General features: G+C 36.5%; 3 protein-coding genes across 3 annotated transcripts in view; all 3 read left to right on the top strand.

Annotated features, from left to right (window-relative positions):
- Window positions 1-903: 903 nt before the first annotated feature.
- Window positions 904-7,930, top strand: NDUFA5 (NADH:ubiquinone oxidoreductase subunit A5). Its single transcript, XM_015822249.1, has 5 exons — window positions 904-1,081; window positions 3,065-3,109; window positions 4,311-4,427; window positions 5,775-5,840; window positions 6,331-7,930. The coding sequence occupies exons 1-5, from the start codon at window positions 1,061-1,063 to the stop codon at window positions 6,430-6,432; spliced, it is 351 nt and encodes a 116-aa protein (XP_015677735.1). The 5' UTR covers window positions 904-1,060; the 3' UTR covers window positions 6,433-7,930.
- A 510-nt stretch (window positions 7,931-8,440) lies between these two features.
- LOC114922993 lies at window positions 8,441-13,462 on the top strand. The gene is made up of 2 exons (XM_029285354.1): window positions 8,441-8,525; window positions 12,757-13,462. The coding sequence occupies exon 2, from the start codon at window positions 12,809-12,811 to the stop codon at window positions 13,460-13,462; it is 654 nt and encodes a 217-aa protein (XP_029141187.1). The 5' UTR covers window positions 8,441-8,525; window positions 12,757-12,808.
- Window positions 13,463-14,153: 691 nt separating this feature from the next.
- Window positions 14,154-18,747, top strand: part of IQUB (IQ motif and ubiquitin domain containing) — a 37,239-nt gene continuing 32,645 nt past the window's right edge. The window contains exons 1-5 of the mRNA XM_029285351.1: window positions 14,154-14,160; window positions 15,270-15,404; window positions 16,192-16,359; window positions 16,439-16,614; window positions 17,036-17,191. Coding sequence (XP_029141184.1) covers window positions 14,154-14,160; window positions 15,270-15,404; window positions 16,192-16,359; window positions 16,439-16,614; window positions 17,036-17,191 — 642 coding nt within the window. The remainder of the gene's footprint in view (window positions 14,161-15,269; window positions 15,405-16,191; window positions 16,360-16,438; window positions 16,615-17,035; window positions 17,192-18,747) is intronic.

Genomic DNA, 18,747 nt, shown 5'->3' with positions numbered 1-18,747 from the left:
ATCTCTCTCTCTCTCTCCCTCTCTCTCCCTCTCTTTCCTCTCCCTCTTTTTTTCCCTTTCCTCTCCCTCCCTCTCCCTTTACTCTCTCTCCCTCTCCCTCCCTCCCTTCCCCTCTTTCTGTTCTAGCAAGCAGGCAAAGACAAACCACTTCTGAAATCCTGCAAAGAAAACCAAAGGGATTTGTCTAGGACCTAGGTAATCGCCAGGAGTCAAGACTGACTTGAAAGCAGTTTTAAAAAATCCTCAGAACTGGGCTGCAAAAATCCTTTGCTCCCCCACGGGAGTGGAGAGATTAACTTTGTTGTTTTCTCATGACTGTTCAAATAGGTGCAGCGCAGACTGAGACTCGTAATCTTCTAGTAAAATCAGTTATTATTCGCAAAAGCTTATAATAACATTGTCAACCTTTATCAAATTTATTGCAGATGTTGTTGCAGAATCGTTAACGCAATCCATGCAAATAAAAATCACTTTTTGTTTTAATTCACTCTCGTGATACAGCATCAATTGCCCAGTCTTTTAAAATGATTACCACTCAATATTATTGACAACGATGGTAACTTTGCTTCCTAATAAAAGCACATTAACCAATCTTCAAGAAGGACCAATTTTCTCAATTTTAAGATGTGTGGACTTCAACTCCCAGAATTCCTCAGGATGTACTCCACTAGAATCAATATCACTTCCTACTCAGCACCACTCTGAAAGCGCGGACCAATCAGCAGTTCCCCAACAAAAGCAAACACAAGCCCTCCTGTCAGCCCCGCCCCAACACGTTCTCCAGCGCATGGCCGATGGGCGGTGCAACCCCGCCTCAGCTCTGAGTGACGTCCCCTCAGAATGTGCGGCGAGCATAAATCGAGAACCAATCCACTTCTCCGTTATGTTTTATTCGCTTCCTGTTTCCAATGTGGTCGGAGCGCATGCGCTTTGCGCTGTCCTAGAAATTGCCCTCTGTCTACGCGAGTTAGAAGACCTTTCAGCTTCAGTTCCTAGATGCTGGCGACGGAGTGAAACGATTTCATGATCTTTTTTGCTCCTATTCCTTAATATAGTGGCAATGGCGGGAGTCCTGAAAAAGGTGAGAGTCGAGAGGACACGCAGATACGTTAGCCAACATTTATAGTTCTCAGCTCTCTTGGCTAAAACTAGGGGACGCGCATCTTCATGCGCCAGTATCTTAGAAGAGATAAGGAATCGCTGTTCTCCGCAGAAACATCCTAGCGCAGATTTTTTTTCCCTTCAGTATCCAGGCTTTGGAGTGCTGTCCTCAAATTAGATTTTGCTAACTTGATGCCCTCCTAATTGCCAGCTAAGCATTGTCCTGCTGAGCAACATGGGAGAGGCATCGTCTCTTAAGGGGGCTGCAGTGATGGTGATTAGGTTTGACTCCGTTCTTAAGCATGGGAGTTCTCTGGGGGACTTTGGGCCAGTTGTTTTCTCAGCCCAATCTATTTTACAGGATTGTGGTTGTGGAATGTATGCCACCAGGAAAAATATATGCCAATTTCATAAATGTCTGCTCTCGCAGTTTGCTGTCAAAGCAGGCTCCTCACCATCCTTTATCAAACTTTTAGCCTTTACTCCCAGGTAAGTTTGTTCAGATAATTGTTTGATAATGATGATGTTATTCATTCAGTGGTGTTGGACTCTTGGCAAGTCTATAGTTCAGGTCTATTCACATCTTCTGATCTTGCACTATTTTGTGTTATTCTATGCTCTGACTGATATCAACTTTGATGATGAGTTCTTGTTTATCAGTCATAAGCGTGAACTGCAATTTGGTCATTAAATGAAGCAGTTGCTTAGTGAAACTGACTGTGCTTATGGCTTTACTTTAGCTTTCTTTTGCTTTACAGACCTGCGAAGGTCACAAATGGACTGGTTGTAAAGTTACTTTTTCATTGTTGCTAAATGGGGCAGCCATTAAAGGACTACCTGTACAAGAATGAAGCTGGTTCATGAAGGAACATTTTTATTCACTTGTCTTGCCTTAAAGGAATGGAGAATATCTTAAGTCTATTATTGCATCTTATTTTGATTGGCCATACTCCTGTAAATGGTGTAGTTTTCACAATTGTGCTGAGCCATGTTCTATTTGCATGTTTTTGTTATTGATACTATACAAATCTGAAAAGAAATTTTCTTTGTGTGCACACGGAAGTGCAAACACATTGAGATTACTTTTTTTAATCTGTTATTTGCACCCAGTGTCATCTTTCTATTCACTTGTCAATTATTTTATTGGTTCACAGGTATATCCTTTACCTCATGCTCTAAGAAAGAGAAATACGTGGCCTATAAAAATGTCCAGTGGCTACATCACCTTATATCCATTCCTTTAGGCACAGTGGATTCTTCCTTCATATGACGGATCCTAGTCCACATGGAATCCAGACCTTTATGCTACATGTCTATAGCCATTCCCTGTAATCTCATTAAAACCTCCAGATAACTGTTTCTTATGGACATACTGTAGAAAGTAGTTAATCTACATGACTCTCTAAGCATCCCATGATTTTTATTGTTTGGTCCATACTGGTTTGCTAATATGTTGGCTTTATTTCTTGCTGATATTTTTTTGAAAGGGGAAAAAGATAAATTGTTTTTAGTTTGTTAAAAAATGTGCTTAGTGTTTTTAGACATGCAGTTCGTTAAATTAATCTGATGTGACCATAATTTCAGATCTATTTTGGAGTTATGTGATTAAGATGAACCAACAGATAAAATTATAGAGGAATTTTCACACTTTTGGTTTAAATCCATTTTTGCTTAGTACTCTAAAAATATCAGCTTTTCTCTCAAACACCTGGCATAAGTTTTGGACTTTTGTTGATACGTTTTGTTTTTCTTTTATCTGTGTTCTGTTGTCTTGCTTCTTGGTTTTTTAAAAAAATATACTTCATAAGTTCTGGAGAACTTGAAGGTATGTATATAATATCCATAAATGTTTTACAAATGCTGATTTATCCATATGCAAATTAATTGATTATTCAGATAAGTAAATTTGATTTCTTGATTTAGACTGCTGCTCGACTTAATATATGTTTCTTCATACCTACAGACTACTGGGCTTGTGGGATTAGCTGTATGTAACAATCCACATGAAGTAAGTATAAGATACTTTGCCATGTACCAATAAAGGAGAATATTTGTAGCTCAGGTTGAAGCCCACTTTGTTTCAATGTTTCAGTTAAGTGATAAAGCTATTTTGTTGGGTCTGGACCTATATCGGAATTACCTTTCCTGTAAAGTCAATTGATTCTATTCCTAATGGTGTTCTCTTATCCAGTCACATTAGAGGTTTAGGATATCTTAGAATTGTTAATTTAAGTATAAATTGTATCTGAAGGATGAGGGATGAACTTTCTTGATTTAGTTGACCGGATAAAAAAGAATGCACAAGAAAAGATATGGTATAATTGTACTAAAATATTCAATGGGTAAGAAATGTGTGTCCTTACCAATGCCTTGGTAAGGCCACACTTGGAATACTGCATCCAGTTTTGGTCACCACGATGTAAAAAAGATGTTGAGACTCTAGAAAGAGTACAGAGAAGAGCGACAAAGATGATTAGGGGACTGGAGGCTAAAACATATAAGGATCAGTTGCTGGAATTGGGTATGTCTAGTTTAATGAAGAGAAGGACGAGGGGGGACATGATAGCAGTGTTCCAATATCTCAGGAGCTGCCACGGAGAAGAGGGAGTCAAGCTATTTTCCAAAGCGCCTGAAGGCAGGACAAGAAGCAATGGATGGAAACTAACCAAAGAGAGAAACAACCTAGAACTAAGGAGAAACCTTCCTGACAGTTAGAACAGTTAACCAGTGGAACAACCTGCCTCCAGAAGCGGTGAATGCTCCAACATTGGAAGTTTTTAAGAAGAAACCGGACAGCCATTTGTCCGAAATGGTATAGGGTTACCTGCCTGAGCAGGGGGTTGGACTTGATGATCTCCAAGGTCCCTTCCAACTTTATTATTATTATTATTAAAGGTAGACATTTGATTTGGAAAGTTCTTATAGACAATCAAATGTTAGAAAAGCAAATACATGACTGAATTAACATTTTTGGATTTATGAAAATAAAACCTTTGCGGAAAGCAGTTCCTTAATTCTAAATGTGCCTTGAGTTTAGGATTGCCATAACTTCACTAGAAAGTTTTGTGGAAGAATTCTTTTTCTGAGGACAGTCATTGAATCATTTTTCTTGTTTTAATTTGCAGTACATTAAAATCTTGCAGTAGCTCACATTCAATGTATTCACTTTGCCTGACTTAAAATTACTCTTTGCCATGTGATCTTTTCAGCGCCTCAAAATACTATATACAAAAATTCTGGGTATTTTAGAGACTATGCCTCAGGATGCAGCATACAGGAAATATACAGAGAAATTTACAAATGAACGGTTTGATATAGTGAAAGCAGTAAGTATAAATTGAATTAATTGACATTTTGGGGTCAAGTTGCATTTATCAAATGATAATTTTTTGATACTGTTATTTAGATCTGTTTCTTAATTATGATTTATATTAATTCAGTTAACTAGGTTTCTTAATGATCAGGAAGGATTTAAGTTCTCTATTTCTGTAAGAAAACAAGCTTTTCCCCCAGATAATCACATGTGAATTTCCCAATGAAAACAGAATAAATGATTGAAAACAGAAGTATAGGTGGGGGGGGCATATGATTGCAGATGGTCTGATGGGTAACAGTCTGAAAATTGGCTATTATTAATACCTTATCCCTTCTCCATCATGTTTCCCCTTTTCATGAAAAGGATGAAAAAATGGAACATATATGCACATATTTGTATGCTTTTCTGTAAGAATGGATTGTGTGAGATAATGCCTAGTATACAGGGGAGAAAATAATTGCACCTTATTTAAATTACCTCCCTTTTTGGTTTTTCTTTTTCCTTTTATATAGCTTCTTGTATACATGGATGTGGGCATGAGTTCACATTTTTTGATGAGGGGGAAATTTCCAGGATTTATTTCAGCTGGAACAGGCAAACTGGGATTGACATGAAGGGAGTATTTGATATTATGCAAAAATGTTATATGGATTTGTGTGTGTATGTGTATGTATGTATGTGTGTCCATTTGATGGGAAACGTAGTCTTTTTCAAAGGAACTTGACTCTTAGTGACTTGATGTATGTGCCCATAATTCTGATATTAATAGTTTTCCCCTTCAAATACTAGCCTCACTGACATAGCTTTCAGGCTTGAAAGGTGACATTCTTAAATTCAGAGTCAACCTCATTTCAGCAAATACAGGGGTGGGTTTTTTTGCAAAGAGATATGTATTTGATGAATACTTTATTTCCAACAAGCACAGTCAATCCTAAACATTAACTATTTCATTATTGTTTATGAATCTTATTCCAGAAAGTATAAGATAGCAACATGAATTCTATATCCATCTTTGCACTGCTTCAATGACATTTGGTTGCATAACTTGAGTTATTTAGAAATAGCTGAGTATTCCCACAAAAATATATCAAAAATCAAAACATGGAACTATGATAAAATATAACAATTGTAATTTAACAACAATAACTCCAGATCAGAAATACAGGATCAAAAACCTGCACTTCTCTTGAGTTATTGTACTATAGGTTTTCTTTTTCCTATTGAGTAAGTTAAATAGCAATAACAGTATTTTAATTTTTAAAAAATGAAGTTACATGTCTTAAAGTGGTTGAGGTTGATAAAAATTGAGATAGAGGAATATACTGCACCAGAGTTTCTCATTTATTTTTACTTGCAGGAACCTGATGTGCGAAGGCTGGAAAACAAATTAAACTCTGGACAGATAGAAGAAGTGATTCTGCAGGTATTTAGCAATGATTTAGTATATCAGGTACAGAAAATGTCCACTAAACTGAATTTGTAAACTTAGCAGTGTGGCATGTAAATTCTTTTTTCCTATACAAACTGTCCGGTAAGAATCAATGTCAGTCAAAATCCTTGTTTTAAACAAGCAATTTAATTAAATTATTTATTCAAAAGATATAGCCATCCATCTTTCAGCCAACTCTGGGCAGCTTCCAAACAAAGATTAAAAAAACATATAAAATCATTTAAAAATGATTTTAAAACTATAAAATGCAACTAGTTAAAACATAAAACTTTAAAAACAAATAAAAACTTGGCACCAATCCATGCTAACCTTTATAATGAGGAGATTTGGTATTTTAAGTTCTCTTTTAAAGTGATTTGGGAAAGTAACTCTTATCAACATGTATGCAAATTAGTTTTGAGAGTGCCATCTTTCAGAGAGTTTTAAATAAATAAATAAAATCAAATCTATATTTTGTCAACAGGCTGAAAATGAACTTTCCTTAGCCAAGAAAATGTTGAAATACCGTCCTTGGGAACCTTTAGTTGAAGAACCTCCAGAAAACCAGTGGAAATGGCCAGTGTAATTAACAGTGTTTTAACCTTCAGAGGAAACAGAATTATTTCATTAAATGTATGCTGGACATGACTGAAATTGTCTATTTATCCAAACTTTGTCTCAATATAAAATGGAGGGTCACTACATTCATGACACAGTAAGAAATGTTTTTCAGAGTAATATCATTCTTTGAATAGCTACATATATAAATATCCCTGTACTTTCTTTTTCCCTGTTGCACCAAGTTCATACTCTTAATTAAATGGTAGAACAAAGTTTAGAAAGAGTACAAAGGATTCTCCTGAACTCTTCTGCTAAAGTACTGTGAAAATATACATTTATCCATTCAGAATAAGGGACAGTAAAATAGTTTATATTAAGAGTCCAGTACCAAAAATATATTATCTGCACTAGGTCCTAACTCTATATTCAAAGGGGAAAATAAGTAAATTGTTACTTTATTGTTATGCTGTTTATGAATTTGTTCTTGCAGCATTCTTGAGAGAAATGCTACATGGATTCTTGCTTGAATTGTATGCTTTGTATATTACATCCATACATACACTCTCATGCGCTAACTTTATCAAAACTTCCCCAGCTTACTAAATACATATACATGAAAGAAAATTAAAATCTCAAAGTTTTCAAAGGGTAGCAATGAGATTACTAGATCTGTTTTAGTCTGCTGCTCTGAAAAGACCAGGAATATGTTTGAATGTGTGCCTATATTATTTATCAAATTCACATAGTGTGCTGAAATATTTAATACCGGTATGTTTCTGAAGGTAACATAAATTTTTATTTTCTGTAAATTTCTCTCTATTTTTTCATCTTGAACAGTATGGAGAAAGTGTGTTTCAGAACTAATCCCGTTATCTCAGATTATGGTTTCAACAATCTTTAGTTCTCACTGTTAAACAAACCCTGAGCCAATGATGATTGTAGGCAAGCAAATAGAGAGAATTGTAGATTGAAGTAAAAAATAGCAAAATAGACAAGGAAACTAATGTGCTGATATTTGATCCAATTAGAATTAGTTTTTGCACATTTATAATCTTTAAAATCTATGTGGTCACTAAGAGTCAACAACTTTATGGCATGTAAGCAGTGATCTCTAGATATATTAGTATATTCTGTAAAGTACTGTCATTGTAATAACTATAGATTTGGTTTGGTGGGATTAATTGCTAAATCAAGTCCACTCAGTTATGTGTGTGGTTTTTTAAAGTGTGTCTTAGCAAGCCACAAGAGGGCTCTGTATATAGCGAATGCTGCATTCTTTTCAGGATGTGAGTTGGTTAAAGGGGAGAATTCAGCTCTGAGGAGCATTTAACATCACTACTAGTCAGAAGCAAATGTATTTGCCAGCTGTAAGTTTACAACTGCATAGAATTTTATTGTTAAATAGGACTAGCTTTTATTTAGATATAGCTGGCATGTTTGTTTCTATTGCTTCACTTGAAAACAGTTGGTATTATGATTGTATTTTCTATCACTATATTAAACTTTTGGAGTGTTTTTAGTGTATTTTCTGCAAATTAAATAAGTTGCTAAGAATGCCAGACAAGACATTAACCAAATTGGTATTACCTGTCATATTTGTACATTTTAAAACCATGTATTGTCATGTATGACAGACACATTTATTAAAAATGCCTCAAGTTTAGCTAAATTCCCGGTGATTACATAATTATATTATAGTGTCCTTGAAAATGATTCACCAGGCGTTTTTTTTAGAATATTTTAACTTTCCTACTCTAAACAAGTATAATGTGGTTTCTTCACCCAAGTACTAATCCTGGTCTGCCTTCGAGTCCAGTTGGCGAGATCGTGGTACACTACCTTGTTCAAATACAGTGTCAATAAGATAATTTAATTAAAAAATGAATTCTTGAGAATCAACTCGGCTCTCTATAATAATGGAATGAGACTCCACGCCAGCTTGTAAGAGGTCACGTGGCCTCATCGAACTTCGAAGGCATGCTTTTTTTCCAAAATCTTCAGGAACCCGAGTTCTCGCGAGAATCTTCAGTGTCGTGGTTGCTATAGATACATAATCCTGTCTGTAGAGTCTAGAGTTAAAGCTAAGCTACGGATCGCTCCGGGAAAACGTGCGTTGAGGTAAAACCTGCCTTTTTTATTTTATTTGTTCAATGGAGGCTTTTAGAAAGTAGTAGGCATTGAGACGGAATTATGCTTAAAAGAAATAGCGACAAAATAGCGTATGATTCTTTGAGCCCGGGACTATAATTCCCAACATGCTTTTCGTAGGGACGCGATTTATAACGCTCGACCGCGGCGCAAAGACTTTTGGGATGGTAGTCAGCCGATGAGAAGATGAGGGCTTCCCCTCCCTCGAAAACTGATATGGGTTAGTGTGGCACTCTGGGAATTGTAGTATAAGTACCGGAGTGGCACCGGGAGAGGCGCAAGAAACGATACTTTTATTCTTGCATGAATGTAATATTAGCGCTTTGAGATCTCAACATTTTAACTGCATTATATTATCGTACACTTGGTTTTTTTCCCGTCTTGTTTATGATTTTTATTTATAATTTTCTGTTTTTTTTAATTTCTTCTGTAGTCTGCCTGTTCTTTTTTCCCTTTTTGCTTTACAATTCTGCGATTAGTTTCTTATAATTCTTTCAATAAGAGTTGAATTTGATTCGCTATTCTTGTTCTTACAGGTTGCGTTTGTTTAAAACTTCAATAAAGATAATGTTACGTTAAAAGAGAAAAACGCAATGCTCTTCTTTCCCTTCCTTTTTTTTTCTGTATGAAAAAGTTGCCCATATTTGGGTAGGACTACCAGAGCTGGGAGTGCAAAAATGTCAACGTCCAGAGAGGTAGATTATTCTGTATGGCTCTTCTTTCTTTCTTTCTTTCTTTCTTTCTTTCTTTCTTTCTTTCTTTCTTTCTTTCTTTCTTTCTTTCTTTCTTTCTTTCTTTCTTTCTTTCTTTCTTTCTTTCTTTCTTTCTTTTTTCCTATTCAAAGTATTAAAATTTCACGTCCAAAAATACTTTTCCCACTGCAGGTGTAATTGGTGTGATATCCTTATGATTACAGTATGGTGGGTACATAAATTTGCAGAAGTAATTGGCAACCATTCATCGATAACCCTAATAGTAAGTCATTTGGGAGGAACAAAAGCACAACACAAAGTAAATGAATGTAATCAATTGGACAGACAAAAACTTTTTAATGAATCAAAAAGGAACAAAAGCCTTCTGTATCTGCCATCTGTTAGTAATCCAGATCTGGTAGTTTTTTTAAACTACCATATTTTGAATGATGTATAAGAAACCTTAGTAGTCAAGAGCGGAATGGTGTCTATTGGAATCCATTATTTTAGTAGCCACTCAAAACAACATCCTGCTTTATTTAAGACGAGAAGTATAGTTGGACTAGTATATCCTTTTAGTTATGCATGTTGTTCCTTAAATGAGTATAACATCTTAAAAGATCAAAATAGGCTCACCTTTGAGTTAATAAAGAACATGCAGAATGCATGTTGAGAGTAATGGGATGTGCCACCCATTTTCACATGACAAGATTGAAGAAATTGATTTGGGCGCTGAACTGGCACTATAGGGGATCACCACCATAGTTTTTTTTTTTTTTTACTTCTCAATGATATATCCATAGTCAACTTTGCAGCTCCCATTCTGAATTGCATTTCTATACAATTCAGGACTGCTAAATAATATTTAAAGCTTCATTAATGTTATTTCTATCATTATCACTTTCCTGTTACTAGACAATTTCTCTTGAATCTTCTTTAGGATTTTCAGACAAATATATCATACACTTTTTCAAGTTGTAGCAAAGATCATAATATTTAGCACTATTTTGTTTTGTTTTTTAAAAAGGTACTCGCTCTTTGGAACATCATCCCCCTCCCAATTGGCGCTGAGCCTATTGGTCTTTCGGAAGCCCTTTAGACATGGCTTTGCCATGGGCCTGAGAAACTGGTAGAGATGTAGAGCCTGTGAATTGGTTGTGTTGTCTGTCAGGTAGACAGAGTTTTATGATTTCACTTTTTTATTGTTTTACTGGTTTTAATGGGTTTCTTGTTTTGCTTACTTATTTCTGTTTTTTTCTTATTTATTATTTTTACCTGAGTTATTAAAAAAGATAAACTGAGTCATGTATGTGAGATGGGCAGCTATATAAATTCAACAAACAAAAGGAAAAAAATGAAACGAAACATAGCATTTAGTAAAAATGCTATCATGGTTTGTGGGAGAATGTATTACTGCAACCAATTCAAGCCATTTCTATATGACACTAGAATTCAAAGGAAATATTACTGTAAAATTTGAATTAATACAAATATTTTGATACAGTACTGTCTACTTTTAGCATTTTGTGAAATTTGGCTGGGTTTTGATTATTTCTTTTATCATTAGAAATTTGTAATGCCCTATTACAGTGGTGCTGAACCTATGGCACGGGTGCCAGAGGCGGCACTCAGAGCCCTCTCTGTGGGCAAGCGCACCATTGCCCCAGTCTTTGGCCTTCAGCTGGGTTTTATAAAACCTTTTCACTTTAGGCCTCCACCGCCGTGTACAAAAAAAAAAAGTTTCAATCAATCAGTCAATTTCAACTTCTCGTGAAAAAAAAAGATCTTGCAAAGTTGGAATTGATTGAACTTTTTAGTCCCACCCAGTCTGCCGTTACCACTGCAGCCACACCCACCCAATGGGCCACACCCACCTGTCACCCGACGAGGCATAAGTGGGGTTTGGATAGCAGTTTGGGCACTCGGTCTCTAAAAGGTTCGATATCACTGCCCTATTATCTCCTAAGAAATAAGGTGAGTCAAATGATGATAAACTGGCATGATGTTTTTCTAAAATATTTCCTAATACCATAATATTTTCAGAGGTTTTTTTTTAAAAAAATCCGCTTCAATTATTCACAATTAAAAATTAAGTAAAAAAAATGCTCTGCTACTGCCTTTCTAAAATGTACTAATGTTAATATAAGGATAGATGCTATTTATGAAAAATCGGTTTAAAAAGAATTTAGTCTTTATACTGCATAGTTTTACTTTTTGTTTCTAATACAGGGCTTTTCAACCTTTTCACCCATTGTACCACTTTTAGGATATGGCAATATCCAAGTGCCACCCGTCGCCTAGCAAGGTGTCAAAAACTTGATGACCCAAAAAAAAAAAAAAGTGATGAAGTAGAGGTAGTCCTTGACTTACAACAGTTCACTTAGTGACTGTTCGAAGTTACAATGGCGCTGAAAAAAGTGCCCCCCAAGCCACAGCCGAGCAAGACACCTGCCTGCCTGCCCGGCGGCGCTCTTCCTCCTGTCTGAGGTTTTCATTGTTGTGAGCATTTCTGTTGAGGATTGGCAGCAGGGGTGGGGTGGGGGGTGTTTGGTTTTTATTCCCCCCCGTCTGCTGGGTGGTTGCAGCAGGTTTTGGTCACTTCACATGACCCTGGGACACTGTGACCATCATAAATATGAATCAGTTGCCAAGCATCTGAATGTAAATCACAAGACCCTGGAGATGCTGCAACATTCCAGCTGATCGGTGCTTCTTCTGGGCTCAGCAGAAGTACCAGGATCAGTGCTGCTTTCCAGCTGATCGGCGCTTCTTCTGGGCTCAGCAGAAGCACCAGGATCAGCACTGAGCTCCAGCTGGAGCCTGGCGCTGATCCTGGCGCTTCCGCTGAGCCCTGACAGTCCCAAAGAAGCGCTGATCCTGGCGCTTCCGCTGAGCCCTGGCAGCCCTGCAGCTCCAGCCATCTCTCGCTCAGGCTTGTGCGGTGCTGCCACCGGTTCAGCTCATTCCCCTCCCCCGCTACCACTTTTCTGGGATGCTCACGTACCACCTGCCAGGTGCCAATGTACCACAGGTGGTACCCGTACCATTGGTTGAAAAGCCCTGTTCTAATATAAAACAATGTTGGAGTTTCAAACAACAAATGAGCAAGAAAGAAAACCGTGCATACATATAAAGTTATAAATCAATGTTTTTAAAGCTAATAATCTCCAGAAAAGTTGAGCTCTTGGGAATGTTAGCTGGATATCATTTGCAGACCATTATATTTGGAAGGTAATACATTGCAAGCATTATCAGTTATATTTCAGGTGGTTAAAATGTGATTTAAATGGCTTAAATATATTGAACTTAAATGTACAAATCTTTAGTTAAAATGACAAAGTTCAGATGTGTTGGGTCTGAAGGGCTTTTTTTGGGGGGGTTGAGTTACAACTAGTTTTATAGTCTGCCTAAGAGTACAAGGATAGTCAGTTGAGACTGCATACTAACAATATGCTTAAATTTAAAATCTTGTTTCCTGTACATTTTGCTTTTTATGTTACTCCTTTCAGGCAAATGGCTGATTCAGAAAATCTGGCTTAAGTAGGTAATGAAAATCAAGCTATGGAAGACACTTCTACAGAAAAGCAAACAGAAGAAATTACAGATGTTACAGATTCTAACAAGGAGCAGACAGATACAGTACCCTTGAATGAAACAGGTCTATCTGCAAAGCAGGAATACAACATAGATTCAACAACACAAGAATTGGATATTGCTGATGAACCAATGCAAGAGCAAGATGGTGCTATAGAACAAGAGCCGGATGCATTTGAGAACCTGAACATTAGTCAGGAACCTGTACAGGATGCAGATATTGCTGAGCAGCTGTTGCAGAGGACAGATCAAACCACAGCCAAGGAACCAGACAGAGAGGAAGAGCTAGTTGGGGATGTGGCTGCTGCTGAAGAATTGGCATTGGAGTTGGACAGCACAGAAACAGAATTTGATGCAAAACTCCAAGATTTTCCAAATGATTTTGGTGATGAAATTAAACCAACTAGAATTGAGACAGATGCATCAACATCTGAAAGTACAGGTGCCAGTGATGGTGTTTCTGAACAGTATCCTGTTTTGGCAGCTGTTGTTCCAGAAGACATAAACATGGCAAATTTGGCAGCTCAGATTACAGAAATGATAAAAAATGCTATTGTAACAGGTATATATTATGTTCGATATGGCAGTCTTTCCCAACTCATTTTAAATTTCTCACTGTAAATTCAGGCAACTAGAGGCTGAACAACTTAGAGCAGGGGTGTCAAACTGCCGGCCCACAGGCCGGATGCATCATAGCGAAACCGTGCCCACCCCATTGCCGGCAATGGCAAAAAAAGTCACGATACGTCACAACACGTCACGTGATGTTGCGAGTTTGACACCCCTGACTTAGAGAATACTAGTTTGGGAAAAGCATTTATAAATAATTCTTCCTTTATATACTCCACACTGTTTATATACTTTATATACTCTTTATATACTTTATATACTCTTTATACACTTTATATACTCTCACTGTTTCATAATGACTGATTAATTCTCACTATTTTAATAACATTTTCTAAAAAGATGGACTATTGTAATATAGTATATCATGCTAGTGAAATACAGTATCAAACGCTTTGATACCATTTTATTCCAAGAAATTTGTTTTTCTTTCATCGTCTTTTTGTTAAAATAATAGCTTTAGACTTACTTGAAGTTGAGAGTGAATCACTGGGACATGTCATCTGGTAATTCTAATGTCAGGTGACATTTAATTCCATATCTCTCTGCTCCTGTTCAAATATGTAACTAATCACTGCATATCATTGTCAGCTTCGTTAATATAAATAGTTTAGAACTACAGAAACTCCTTTTTAGCTATTGCAGTTGTTTACAGAAGACAGCTAATTCAATTTAGCTGGCAAAGATGGTGGGTGAGTGATTTATTTTATTTGCTTCTATAGCTACTTACAGCTTCAATCATTACAACTCTAAGGAGTTCTGATGTTGCTGCAAAATTTTTGGAGTCTCTCCAAGAGATAGTATGATAGCTTAAGAAATGCTTCTTTTCCTGGACATTTATAGAGTAGCAATTTATCCAGGAGCAAGTTACTTTCAATTTGCTCGAAGATACTTTAAGGATTATCTGTTTGATAGTTTCTATCCATCGTATTTAATCCAATAAAATAGGCATGTTCCAGGCCCCTTCTATGAAACAGTGTCATTTTATGGAACCCAGGAAGAAATATACATTCTCTGTTATGGTCATACTGAACAGCCTTTCCCGGAAGTTAGCACTGCCCTGATCTTGCTGGCCTTTCAGAAGTCTTGATTCTTTTCTCAGACCTTAGGGCCGTGGTGGCGAACCTATGGCACGTGTGCCACAGGTGGCACGCAGAGCCCTCTGTGTGGGCACGCGCATCGTCGCCCCAGGCCTAGGCCTTCAGGTGGGTTTTATAAAACCTTTTCACTTTAGCCCTCTGCCTCCGTGTGCAAAAAAAAAGTGTTCAATGAATCAATTAATTTCAACTTCTTGCAGGAAAAAAAAAGATTTCGCAAAGTTGGAATTGATTGATTGAACTTTTTTATCCCACCCAGTCTGCCATTACCACCACAGCCACGCCCACCCAATGGGCCACGTCCACCCGGCACCCAACAATACATAAGTGGGTTTTGGGTTGCAGTTTGGGCACTCGGTCTCTAAAAGGTTCGCCATCACTGCGTTAGGGCCTGGATGTTAATGGGGCTTGGTCTATGTTTGGTTTGCACAAATGTTTACTTTGTGTTTTTACTATTTTTGTCATTTTTCTATTTAATTTGGTTTTATACTTACCATCCAGGTCTGATTTGCAGGTGGGCATCATGTAACTGCATATTAAATAAATATTACTTAATTTTTTGCCTTAACAAAAATGATTGATTTTAATTGTTTTGAAGACACAAAAAAGAAAAAGTGCACAAGCAAAATTTAATTCTTACTAATTGATAGAAATAATGAAATTAATGAAGAACCATAAGAATGATTGATGTATTTGTTTTTCAGTTAAATTCATGCTGCATCCCGATATCCAGATTTTCACGAAGACTTTTAACATTAATCAAAATGTGGAGCAAATCAAACAGTACTTTGCAAAGCGATTAAAAATACCACTGGATGTTTTGCAAATTAGGTTGCTAGGTTTGTATCAATATGAAGAGGTTCTGTGTTTTTTCATGTATATAAATATAGACAGGATTCCAAATATGGTTGCAGTGTTTAGAGAAGCAATTATTTGTTTGTTGAATAACAACAGAAATCCATGTGTACATAAAGAATATCCTCAAGTGAGTTTAGAAAAATGCAACCACCAACTGGACATTGTTCAAACTCTAAAAGTGACTGAATATAATGTACTGAAAACTCCCCAAATTGTTATGTACTCTGTTTTCACTGTATAATTATGCTGTCATTCACTGTCCATTCCTACTTACAGAGGCATAATTGTTTGAGAATCCCCAGGCTATTTTACAGCAGGTATTTCTGGAAGAGGTAGAAAAGTAACTCTTAGTAATTTTTAAAGAAATTAAGTTGCTGCAATAGTATGTTGGAATCACCATGGGAGGGGGTGGTGGACAGATGCTGCATAGGGAACAATCAGATAAGAGAGGGCATCCCTGCAGCTGCATAATGGGCAAAGAAACTCAGGATGGGCCCTCCCTAACGTTTCAGACTGTAAAAGAAATGTTGGGAGGTTTGTACTATCTGACTTGCAAAATTCTCTCTATGTAGCCTTATAATAAAATAGAATTAGCTCACCTGGTTGTGATTTCTGTCTGATCTACCTGTGAAGGCTGAAAGTTGCCTTACATAGAATGGCATTCCTTACTCTTTTCTTGGGATTTGTCACATTCCTCAAATGATCAAAGAAACAAAGATAAGTGACCTCTTAATTCATTGTGAAACCTAATATTGACTTTCTTTTTAGGGAGAATAGTTGAAAATTATGAAACCCTCTGGAATCTTGGTGTGCAACCTAATGGGACAATACAGTTTGATATGTACTCATTAGACAATGAAAACTTTCCACTCAAAGCATACAAACTCCTGCAAGAATACTATATGCCTGATGTTATAACGGTTCAAGTTCAAACAGGTAAAGAACAATCAAATGTATAGTCTGGTTAATTGCCCAGTGTTGGCTATAATTTAATAATGCTGTTTTATCTGAACAGAGCCAGACACTTTTCAGGATGTATGTATAGAAATTAAAAGACCAACATTCGAAAAACCATTCTTGGGTGGATTTAGACATAAGGAAACAGGCACAGAATATCATAATGCAGGATCACAGACAGATCCCAAAAAACGTCTAGACAAAGAATATGAAGAATTCTGTAGGTCAACACAGGTATGTTCAGAAAGAATGAAAACCTTGAGATATATGCAAGAAAAATTATTTGGAAATTAAATCTATTTCTGTATATTAGAAACTAATAAATAATTTAATTCTTTAATTATATATATATTTATTGCATTCATAAATTAGCTTTTGATCAATTTAATTAATTTATACAGAAAATACAAAGTATTCAGTAAGTCAGCCCAGATATGTTCATAAAGAATGAAAACCCTGAGATATGGGCCAGAAAAACTGATCTGGAAGTTAAATATGTTCCAGTCTATTAGAATAGGATAATTAAATAATTCCATTCTATAATTCTATATATTTGTTAATTTAATGCATTCATAAATTAATTTTTAATTCAGTTTAATTAATTTATACAGAAATGCTTAACCTTTTTAAAATTAATACTTTTATTTAATTCTAGACAGTGGTAGAAAGAAAGAAATTACAACAGACCATAAATACAACTTCTACACAAATGACAAAAATTGGTGTTTATGTGTCAAATGTCACTGATAAGCTTATAGAACCAAAGCCATATGTGACAGCTGAAGAATATCACGCACGAAGACTTAAGGCGGTAAGTATACAGTCAACTGAATAATTATCATTAAAAAGATTGCAGTTTTGCATACTTTCCTGGGATTAAAGCCCTTAATCTAAGTTGGGTTTATATACTCAATTTATCAATCACATTCATATATCACTGATTCCACAAGGACTCCATTTTTATTGTCACTTGAAATATTCTTACAAATAGCTTAGCTTCAAATAAGACCAGGATTATTGCAAGCTAACTCTAATTAGTTAAGCAAGTTATATGCGTTGGTTAAAGGAACAGCATGCCTCCTACCTTCCCTCGGTTTGATGTATCATACTCCTGAGTGTTTCTGTATATCTGTGTCTTTGAAATTGCAGTGTGTTTCAGGCATATGAAACTTAACATGTGAGATTTGAATCTTGCATTTCAAAACAAATTCTAATTCTGTTTAATACACATTTTTGTTTAAATATTCTAACAAATGAGAAGTAGAGAGCTACATTTGAAAGTATTTGTATATAGTACCGAAGTTATGGACAATTTTATTTATTTGTCAAAGAACTTGGAAAGCCCAATTAAAGCAGCTGATAGTTTTGTTTGTATTCCCAGCAGAACATCTCAACCTTTCACTGATTCTTAAACTGGTTTATGAATTACTGGTACTTTAGGATTAATTTTCAGTACTCCATAAGATTAAAGTGATCAAAAAATGTTCAAAATCTTTTCTACAACATTATGATAGATTTAAATTTATTTCATATTTTCTGCCTCTGAAATATTTATTTGTATTTCCTTTGTGTTAGTGAGATATTTATTAGTTAAGATGCTGCCATTTAGGACCTCTTATGTTGCAGATGTTGTACTTTAGCATAAGAGGCATTCACATATATAACAATGAAAATTTCTTTCACCTTGCAATGGGGAACTGAACACAAAATATAATTTCATTGGAATATATAAAAAGGTAGTTCAAATATACAAGCATTTCCAGTGTCCCCTCCTTAAACCTGCAATTCTTCCACAAATTAAGTGTCACTGAACATAGTAGGGGTTTTACTAAAGATCAGATTGTAACAAAGTTTTCACAGAGTTGAGAATTTATTTTAATAAATGGCAGTGGTTTTTTCCCTACCATTTCACTAATCTAGTGACTATCATGTTCTGGCTCAGGATGATGCCCAAATCAGAGGCAATTTGGGAATTTAGTGCATGCCCCCACTCACATAGGAGGACACACACTGGATCTAATTTTTGTCTCTGGCCAGTGGCAAAATGATCTGGAAACAGGGGAGGTAATCATTGAGCCTCTGTCATGGTCAGATCATTCACTCCTGAAAATGGACTTCCGGACCGCTCCCCCCCGCCGCAGGGAGACGGAACCGCGTAGATGGTTCCATCCCAGGCGCCTGATGGACCCTGAGAGGTTCCTGACGGAGCTTGGGCCATATCCGGAGGATCTAGTTCACGACTCGGCGGAAAATCAGGCGGCGGCCTGGGAAGTAGCCGCTGCCGCAGCACTGGACCGAGTCGTGCCTTTGCGGCCTCTGACCCGGCGCAGATCTCAACTGGCTCCTTGGTTCACGGAGGAGCTGAGA

The sequence above is a fragment of the Protobothrops mucrosquamatus genome, unplaced genomic scaffold (assembly GCF_001527695.2).
Source record: "Protobothrops mucrosquamatus isolate PMUCROS unplaced genomic scaffold, P.Mucros_1.0 scaffold_172, whole genome shotgun sequence".
NCBI lineage: Eukaryota > Metazoa > Chordata > Lepidosauria > Squamata > Viperidae > Protobothrops > Protobothrops mucrosquamatus.
This window is presented reverse-complemented; position numbering and strand designations above follow the sequence as displayed.

Coding starts and splice junctions, on each gene's coding strand:
- NDUFA5 (XM_015822249.1), top strand. CDS start 1,061: ATGGCGGGAGTCCTGAAAAAG. Junction 1,082..3,064: donor TGGCGGGAGTCCTGAAAAAG/GTGAGAGTCGAG, acceptor TCATACCTACAG/ACTACTGGGCTTGTGGGATT. Junction 4,428..5,774: donor GGTTTGATATAGTGAAAGCA/GTAAGTATAAAT, acceptor TTTTACTTGCAG/GAACCTGATGTGCGAAGGCT.
- LOC114922993 (XM_029285354.1), top strand. CDS start 12,809: ATGGAAGACACTTCTACAGAAAAGCAAACAGAAGAAATTACAGATGTT.